This window comes from Colobus angolensis, unplaced genomic scaffold (assembly GCF_000951035.1).
Source record: "Colobus angolensis palliatus isolate OR3802 unplaced genomic scaffold, Cang.pa_1.0 Scaffold7, whole genome shotgun sequence".
Taxonomy (NCBI): domain Eukaryota; kingdom Metazoa; phylum Chordata; class Mammalia; order Primates; family Cercopithecidae; genus Colobus; species Colobus angolensis.
The window spans coordinates 8926615-8937111 of record NW_012120709.1 but is presented as its reverse complement, the minus strand read 5'-3'; the positions used below and the strand labels follow the sequence as shown (position 1 = coordinate 8937111).

The following is a 10497-nucleotide window of genomic DNA, read 5'->3' as shown; positions in this document are numbered from 1 at the left end:
CACCCACCCCCATGCCTGGCTAATTTTTTTGTATTTTTTAGTAGAGACGGGGTTTCACTGTGTTAGCTAGAATGGTCTCAATCTCCTGACCTTGTGATCCGCACGCCTCAGCCTCCCATAGTGCTTCGATTACAAGCGTGAGCCACCGTGCCCGGCCAAAAGAAAAAATTTAAATTACTAAAATCAGAAATAAAAGAGGAGATATTACTACCCACCTTACAGAAATTAAAAGGGTCATAAAGGAATACTGTGAACAATTGTATACCAATAAATTAGGTAACTTAAATGAAATGGACAAATTCCTAAGAAGATACAATCTAGTGAAACCGAGTCAAAAAGAAATACACAGTCTGAATATACCTACAATAAGAAAAGAGATTAAAGTAGTAATTAAAAACTATCCACAGAGAAAAGCCCAGGCCCAGAAGCATTCACTGGTAAATTCTACCAATACATTTAAAGAAGAATTAATATCATTTTTTTACAAACTCCTCCAAACCTTAGAAGAGAACAGAATTAATACCAGTTTTTCACAGACTTTTCCAAAACATAGAAAAGAAGAAAACACTACCTAACTCACTGAAGTCAGCATTATCCTTATACCAAAACCAGACAGAAACATCACAAGAAAATAAAGCTTCAGACCAATATCTATTATAAATATGGCTACAAAAATCCTCCAAAAACACTAACAAACTAAATCCAGCAATATATAAAAAGAATTATACACCAAGACCAAGTGGGATTTGTCCCAGGAATTCGAGATTGGTTTAATATCCAAAAATCAATTAATGTAATGTACCATATCAATAGAATAAAAACAAAAATCATATAATCATCTCAATAGATGCAGTAAAAGCATTTGGCAAAATTCAACATTATTTCATAATAAAAAACATTCAAAAACCTAGGAATAAAAGAATCCCTTCTCAAATCAATAAAGAGCATCTATGAAAACCCATAGCTGATGGCATAGTCAGTGGTGAAAGACTGGATGCATTTCTCCTAAAATCAAAAACAAGACAAAAATTTCTGCTCTCATCTCTCCATTCACATTGTACTGGAGGACCTAAACAAGAGAATTAAACAAGAATAAATGAAATAAAAATTATTCAGATAGGAAAGAAAGTAAAACTATTTCTTTTTGCATATGGTATTATCTTTTAAATAGAAAAACCCTAGAGAATACTCTAAAAAAACTTTTAGAAATAATAAATGAGTTCAGAAAGGTTGAAAGGAATGAGTTCAATGTTTTAATCAATTGTGTTTTTATACACCTCAACAAACAATTTGAAAATGAAATTAAGAAAGCAATTCTGCCTGGAATAGCATCAAAAAGAGTCAAATACTTAGAAATAAATTTAACAAAAAAAATGGAAAATTTCGTTTTGTAGTCTGAAAACTACAAAACATTGTTGAAAGAAATTAAGCAAGATCTAAAGGGAGTGATATCTCATGTTCATGAATCAGGATATTTTTAAGATGATAGTAGTCCCCAAATTGATCTGTATCAATCAACACAATCTCTATCAGAATACCACTAGTTTCTTTGTAGAAATTGATAAGTTTTTCTGGAAACTCAAAACTCACGGGCCTAGAATAGCCAAAATATCTTTAAAAAGAACAAAGTTGGAGGATTCATACTTCCCAATTTCAAAAATTACTGCAAAGAAACAGTAACTAAGACTGTGATATTAGCATAAGGATAGCCGTATATGTTAGTGGAATAAAATTTAGAGTTCAGAAATAAATCCATGTATCTATGGGCAGCTGATTTTCGACAAATATATAAAGTCATTCAATGGAGAAAAATGGTATCTTCAACAAATGGTGCTGGAAGGAGTGGATAGCCACATGCAAAAGAATGGATTTAGAGCCCTACCTCAAAACATATACAAAAATTAACTCAAAATTGACCAAATTCCTTAAATATAAGAGCTAATATGACATAACTCTTAAAGGAAAATATAAAGATAAATCTCCATGAGCTTGGATTTAGCAATGAATGCTGAGATACAACACCAAAAGCATAAGCAAAAAGAAAAAACGGACAAGTTGGGCTTACTCAAAATTAAAAACTTTTCTACTTCACAGCACACTATCAACAAAGTAAAAAGGCAACCCAGGGAATGGGAAGAAACGTTTGTAAGTCATGTATCTGATAAAGAACTTGTGTCTAGAATATATAAAGGACTATTCAATTAATAACAAAAATAACTCAGTTAAAATATGGGCAAAAGATCTAAATAGACATTTCTCCAACAAAGATATACAAATGGCCAGTAAGCACATGAAAAGATGCTCAACATCAATAGTCATGAGAAAAATGCAAATGAAACCCACAGTGAAATACTTCTTCACACCTACTAGAATGCATTGTCAAAAAGTCAGATAATAATAAGTGTTGGTGAGAATATGGAGAAATCAGAACCCTCATGTATTGGTAGCGGAAATGCAAATTGGTATAGTCACTTTGGAAAGCAGTCTCCTTCTCCTCAAAAAGTAGAAATTAGAATTATCATTTGACCCAGAATTCCACTTTCTCTTGAGGATATACCCAAGAGAAGTAAAAACGTAAGTCCACATAATAGCTGTATACAAATGTTCATAGCAGCATTATTCATAATAGACAAATGCTGGAAACAACCCAAATCTCCATCAAATGTTGAATGGATATATGAAATGTGATAAATTCATACAATGGAATATTATTTGCCCACAAAAATGAATGAAGTGCTGGTACACGGTACAACATGGATGAATCTTGAGAGCATTATACTAAATGAAAGACGTCATGAAAATCTGCATATTATATAAAATGTCCATAATAGGAAAGTTTAAACAGACAGAAAGTAGATAGTGATTGTCTAGGTGTGGTTGAGATAGAGGGATGGGGGTGTGGGATATGGGGACTTATAGTGAAAAGGAATAAGGTTTTTGTAGGGGCGGGTGATGGCAACATTCTAAAATTGATTGTGTTGATGGTACCACAATTCTGTGACTATAGTCATACATCACTTGCTTAACAGTGGGGCTGTGATCTGAGGAATGTGTCATTAGGTGATTTGGTCAATCAGCGAACATCATAGAGTGTACTTACACAAACCTAGATGGTATTGCTTACTACCCACTTAGGCCATATGGTATACCCTATTGCTCCTATAGCTCCTACAGACCTATTCAGCATGATACTGTACTGAATACTGTAGGCAATTGTAATACAATGGTAAGTATTTGTGTATCTAAACATAGAAATGGTATAGTAAAAATACAGTGTTATAATCTTATGGGACCCCTATCATGTACATGGTCTGTCATTTCCTGAAATGTCAATATATGGCAAATGACTGTGCACTAAAAAAACCACTGAATTGTTTAAATAAGAGCGAAAACTATTGCAAGAATTCTGCCAAAGATGATGAGTTTGGGAGTTGGGGTAGATTTGATTGTTCTTCAAATGGTAGAAAACATAGGTCTGGGTGACTGACTAGTTGGGGGTAATTTCCTAAACAAATGGGTTTTCAATTTTGGCATTTATCAAGACAGTAAACTTAAGAAATGAAGCAGATTTAGGGGAACAAGAAGCAGTTTCATTTTGTGCATATGGAGTTTGACATGCTGGTGAGAAATGAGAAGAAAAATATCAAAAAGAGATTTGGACATACAGGTCTTGAACTCAAGAGCACTCAGGCTGGAAAGATAAGCTTGGAATTCATCATGTAATCAGGTGGTGATGGAGGCCATGTGAGGATATAAACCTGCCCAGGAAGATGGAGTACAAGGGCAGCACGTGATGTTTGTTACAGAAAACACAGAATATATGAAAGGGGAAGAAATTCTTCAATGGCCAACACCTGCAACATCTTTTGATCCTCATTTAATGATTTTCTTCTATTTTTTTCCTGGCAGTTTTCCCCATTTCTAAGTAACTATGTATGCAATTTTGTGTCCTGACATTCTTCTACTTAATATTGTAGGATACATATTTTTCTATGTTGTAACAAATTATTTGTCCCAGAATCTCCTCACAATCATTTTCCTCATGGGGTCCTGTTTCCTGACTCTCATCTGGGATTGTACATGGCAGCTTCCTCCTCTCCTGCCTTCTCTTCGTTACAGATCACTCTCCTACCTGCCCTTCTCTAGTATAGATCACAAAGGCCACTTCATTCATGAAAGTCATGTGATGTCTGGCTGAAATCATTAACTTCAAAATGGAATTTCAGATTTCTATTTCACTGTCCCTCCTGACCCACACTGGAAAGGTCACCTTGAGAAAACTCCCTGAAACCATTTCAGAAACGTTATCAGTAAATTCCCCTTTTTGCCACCCTTTCTTGCATTCTGTTTAAGCATCCTTTAGCAAACTCAGATCCCCATTTAATGCTTCTAAGAGGGTAGAATGGAGTCAGTTATGCCCTTGACATATGACTGAAATCAGCACAATCAAAACACCAAAAATACCTAACAAATCTAAGTTCTAAGCATACAGATGAGGTTAAACAAAAATGCAGGCACTTTATCAAAACAGACTCTGAGTCCTTAGAATACAAATGTGGAGAGTAAGACAACATATTTGAAAAACTACATCACATATCTGTTGTAGGCAATGATTTATTTAATATATATTAAATGTAAATACCTTGAATCAATATTAAATGATGTAACAAATGCCCACAAAGGAAATAAACATAATTCAGATCACTATTTCTAGTTTGGTATTTAGGTTTCACAAATAAGACCTCAGTGATGAGAGAATATATGCAATGATTTTAGCAGATACTCAAGATATAGTTAATTCTCAATAAAAATTGTATTTATTTCCTTAATATTGAAATTCAGTTACTATTTCTTGATGACTGGCTCACTATGTGCCAGGAATCATGCTGAGCATTTTCTCATGTTCTCTCATTGTCCCATCTACCTTTGCAACAATCTTGAGAAGTAGGTATTTCTTTTATTTCCATTGAACATTGTGTCTCTGAGAGGTTACATGATTCACTCAAGATCATGCAGCTACAGTGGTCCATCTGAAGCTGCATTTCGTGTCCTCTGAATCCAAATTCAGTGGGCCTTCCCAACCACCACATAGGTTCATTCTTCAATTCTCTTCATCATTTATTTGTTGTTAGTCAAAATGCCCATGATCTTCATCCTATCATATAATCTCCTTTTCTGTTACTCTCTCAGCAAAATCCTCACCACACCAGCAGACCTACTTCATCTTAATCCCCTCTGACTTGCTTCTCCAGACTGCCTCCCACATTTTTTGGCCCTCCTTTTTCACCCCTTCTCAACCTTGCCTACCACCGCAAATATTACCTTGTAAAGTAAGTTTAAAGATTAAACTCCTTAACGACTTAGGATCCCAGATCAAACCACGAAGTTCACTCAACCTTGTATTGACAAGTCAGAGTTAATTGTTCTTGGGGCCAAAATAAACGATAAAGTTGGCTGGCTTGGGCCTGCTCTTGGTGCTACATATGCCACGTGTGTGTGTGTGTGTGTGGTGTGTGTGCGTGTGTGTGTGTGTAAATTGTCTCTTACCCTCATGACCACTGTTTTCCAGATGAGAAAAACCAGGGTTCAGAGCTCAAAGTACGTTCTCCTGATCACGGAGTCAGCAGGTAACAGAGTCAGAAATTCAAACCCAGTACCATCAGACTGTACATGTTGAGCTCTTTGGACTATAACAAGAAGCCTTAAATATCTGTCCAGAAACAAAGGGCTAGATCGTCACAAAGTTCTCACCAGTTCACAGCTAAATAAGAACCACACAATATTATAAATCAGGGAGTTGCAGTCTATGTCAGCATAAAAACAGATTATTGGCGAAAACCATCTTTTATTCTGAGTTTATGTCCTTTCTGCCTTTTTGGTGTTAACGTTTCTTTTTCTTTGTGAAAGGATTATGAAAACAGGTGGTAATCAAGGTAATCAAGGTTAAATGGTAATGTTCTCACTTAGTGAAATGAAAAGTAGGTAACCTTGTGTTTGTTATGCAGGCCACTGCATAATGTCTACACATAAGGTCCACATGAAATATTAATTGTTATAGTTAATATGGATAATATGCTGGGACAGTTAGCTTCCACCCCTAGCTCCAGACATTCTGTAGAGCAGCTCAGACCTGCACTTAGTTTCAGCCTGAGTATGTCTTTTTCAATGTTTGCCTCCAGCTCAACATCACTAGAGAGTTGTCCCTGGCCTGTGTAGTCATAGCCACACAAAAGGCACATTTCAAGAGACGGTGGGTGGGATCTGCTGCCACAGGAAATTTCTCAGTAGCCCAGGCACTGGGAGAAATTGTCTGACCTTTGGTGGGAAAGGAGTGGGGTGTCCACCTGGGAGTGTCCCCATTTGGAACTCTGTGCTAATGAGGAAGGGACTTTCTCAAACTTTAAATGAAGTCTGATTCTCATACAAGTCATGCTGACTCACACGGTCACAGTCTTTTTTAACAATGAGTAATTTAGATCACAAAGAGATGTATTAATCAATCTTCAGAGTTATCATTGAATGCTGGTTGCTGATCCAGAAAAAGAAATCAGGTCTACAATTCAGTCAGTCATATAAGCTTTCCAAGAAACAAAAGCAATGAAATTCAAGTAAATTGGTTTAAAAGGCAGAAGTTCAATTATTACATATTTACTTGGTTCTTATTTACTTATTGTTCACACATGTGTTTATTTGTTCAATGTGCATTGTTTGTTCAACCCTTTCTGCATAGATACATAGCATAAGTTCATGAATAAAAGCCCCTATGAAAGGCTTTCAATTGTTTGATGAACCAAGGAATTGATAGAGAGAGAACTAATTACAACAACAAATAAGGCAATAAAAAATATAGAGAGTTCCTTTCAAATGGCAAGGTTTTTTTGAGTTAACAGAACATGTTGCTATAATATGTAGAATGAAGAATTCTAAACAATGTATGTGGAAATTTTTTGGAGACTGCTTTAAGCAAGTGACTTCCAAACTTGTGGTACCAGAATCTCAGGGACATGTGAGCATAGTGATAAAGGTCTATAATCTCTTTTAGGTATTTTAAGAGCCCAATTTAAACAACAACAAGGGCCAGGACCAGTGGTTTATTCCTGTAATCCCAGCATTTTGGGAGGCTGACGTGGGAGGATTGCTTGAGACCAGGAGTTTGAGACCAGCCTGGGCAGCATGGCAAGACCTTGTCTCTATAAAAAATAAAAATTATCCAGGGTGTGGTGGTACATGCCTGTATTCCCAGTTACTCAGGAGGCTGAGACAGGAGGATCACTTGAGCTTGGAAAGTCAAGGCAGTGGTGAGCCATGATGGCACCACTGCGCTTCAGTCTGTGCAACAGAGTGAGACCGCATCTCAAAAGAAACAAAAACACAACAAAGAAAAAATAAATAAACAACATAAGTGCATTTGTATGCGTATATGACAGAGAGAGAAACCTAAATAAGTTATAAGTGTGCATATGCCTGATCAGTATAGTGTCATTTACAACCAGTAAAAACCTCTTAGTAATATTATTTATGAAATAATACTTTTTCTAGCTACGATGAACGGAAAAGGAAAATGGAAAAAGACTATCCAAAGAATATTGAAGAAGAATTTTCAGGAGTAAATGGCCAAATCGATGCTGCTGTAGAATTAAATGGTGAGTGTTTCCACTGAAAGCTTTCTTCATGAAAACTATCATAAGAAGTCTGGGCTCTGCTTTAACACAACAGAAAGTGGATTTCCAAGTGGGAGTCATTGATTCTTATATTTGGTCTTAGGTCCTTTCATAAATTTATCTAAACAGATTATCCACTAGAAAGAGTAACTATAAAAGTTCTGGTATTGTAGTTCTCTTTTTCCTAATGGAAAGTGTGTGTGTGTGTGTGTGTGTGTGTGTGTGTGTGTGTGTGTGTGTGTGTGTGTTTTGAGACGGAGTCTCACTCTGTGGCCAGGCTGGAGTGCATTGGTGCAATCTCTGCTCACTGCAACCTCTGCCTCCCAGGTTAAAGCGATTCTTCTGCCTCAACCTCCCAAGTAGCTGGGACTACAGGTGCACATCATCACGTCCAGCTAATTTTTGTATTTTTAGTAGATGGGGTTTCACCATGTTGACCACCTAACGGAAAGTTTTTAAAGTATAGCTTCAATCGATTCGTCAGCTAGATCATAAAGTCTACCTGGGTCAAGATTACCTTTTCTATCTTTAAAGTACACATAGTCTTGGCCGGGGGCAGTGGCTCACACCTGTAATCCCAGCACTTTGGGAGGGTGAGGTGGCAGGATCGATTCAGCCCAGGAATTCAAGACCAGCCTGAGCAATGTGGCAAAACTCTGTCTCTATGAAAAAGTTAGCTGGGAATAATGGCACACACCTGTAGTCCCAGCTACTCAGGATGCTGAGATGGGAGGATTACTTGAGCTCAGGAGGTCGAGGCTGCAGTGAACGGTGATTGTACTGCTGAACTCTAGCCTGGGCAACAGAGTGATACCCTGTCTCAAAAAAAAAAAAAATATTCTCAAGCTTCTCAGTGCTTTTTCCCACTCCATCATCCAATTCCTGCAATTTAACACATAGCTAGGAAAGTTGAATAGAACTTTGTCAAATAAATTTAATTGAATCTTCTGAATCAGTCAGCACACTCTTCCTGAAAAAACAGCACAGGGCTGGACACTGTTCAGAAGTGCAAAGACGATTCCAGACGTGGCCTCTGCTCTCACAGAATGGTTCACCCAACACAGTTGAAATGACTGGAAAACAGACCATCTATAATTTAGTATTGAGTCATGTAGTAGACCTCACAATAATTGCAAGAGCTGATCTGAGAATTAAAAGATCAGAATCGGCAGCAGTCATTGGAAATTTTATAGTGAGACTTCAGATGGGTTTTGAAGATTGGCCAGAGGCTTAACTAGGCAAAGAGAAAGGCAGGGGCTTCCTGGAGGAGAACAGCCTGAGCAGAAGCACAGCACATAACTGAGCATAACACATTGGATGACCCCAACGAGAAGGCCTTACCCTAGCTGGAACAAGGAGAAAGCTCAGAAATGACTGAGAAGTTGAGGAGTCAGGTTCTAGGGCATGAAGACAGAAGACAAGCTAACTGTCATCTGACAAATTCACAATTCCTCTTTGGTGACACCTTAAGAAAGTGACAATGACAAATCCTTCCATTTATATATGTGCTGGTCATCTTCAGTAACCACAATTTCAACTTTGTCTCTTTTAGGCTACATTTACTTCTTTTCAGGACCAAAAACATACAAGTATGACACAGAGAAGGAAGATGTGGTTAGTGTGGTGAAATCTAGTTCCTGGATTGGTTGCTAAATAGAAAAGCCTAGTCTTCCCAAGCAATGAGGACGAATGCAAGCAGCTTCTAACTGGATCTTAAGGACTAAAGCAGAATGTAGGATAGGGATTCTTCCCATGGCCTTCAAATCAAATTAGAATTCATTGAGAATAATAATACCTCCAAATTTTTTCATAGTTGTATAATCAGAATCCACATTAGAAAGTTTCTATATGGACACCTCTATACAAAATCCGAATCAACACAACGCCCTCTGCAGTTAGACACCATTATTTTTTTCTTACCTAATATACTGAAGCAAATTAATCAGTTTGATTTTTATTTCCAGAAGGAAGACTAGTGGTGGATCCCATGACATATATTGTAATTCTTTTCACAGGAAATGTCATTACCGTATGAATTATAATTATTTGCAAGTAATGGCTTTTGTGGCTATCATTTGGCCATCATTTGTTATAATAAATATAAATTTCCCAATTTTTACTTAAAAGACATCACAACAAAATACTGTATAAGAGTTGTTTCTTGTGTGTTTAACTTTGTGTCTACTCACTGGTCTCTGATGTAGGCTTAGGTGGATAAACCTATTCAAACAAATTTTCGTAGTAGGCAAGAGATGGGCACTTTGCAACTGGAAAATTTTTTAACAAAAGCTAATAAAATGTTTTAATAGAACAGTTCCTCTTTTCTTTTTTCTGTTAATATTTACTAGCTTCTGTAATACTTTATTTGGCCACCCACACATCCTGTGTACCTATAGAAAAATTAAACCATAAGATAGCATCATAAGTACACAGACCCAGAAAAAGATAACAGTAACTCATTCTACTTCCTGCTTCCTGAAAACAGCCTCAGTGACCCAGCTAAGTGAGTGTCTTTTGAATAGTCTTCCATTCAGGGAAGTTCATCTTTTTGTTTTAGTTTTTCTTACTTCAAGCTAAACCTTTTTCCGCTACCTAGTGATCAGTATAGTTAAAACTATGGCTCTGTCATTCTTATAATTTTGCTTTAATCTTACTCTCTAGAATGTAAAGATTCTAAAATATTTTAGTGGTTCTAAAACTGAATGATAAAATACTTCTAATACTTCATAGACCTCCTGATACATCTACAGTGTTTAACAGACGCTACTATTTTTACCATCATTTATTAAATTTGTTTCATACAGTCACTTAAAAGACCTAATATTAAGAAGGGTTG

At 36.6% G+C, this 10497-nt stretch overlaps 1 protein-coding gene across 1 annotated transcript in view; it reads left to right on the top strand.

Annotated features, from left to right (window-relative positions):
• MMP20 (matrix metallopeptidase 20) overlaps positions 1-9802 on the top strand; it is a 48780-nt gene extending 38978 nt beyond the window's left edge. The window contains exons 9-10 of the mRNA XM_011926628.1: positions 7540-7643; positions 9214-9802. Coding sequence (XP_011782018.1) covers positions 7540-7643; positions 9214-9314 — 205 coding nt within the window. The 3' untranslated portion in view covers positions 9315-9802. The remainder of the gene's footprint in view (positions 1-7539; positions 7644-9213) is intronic.
• Positions 9803-10497: the final 695 nt, after the last annotated feature.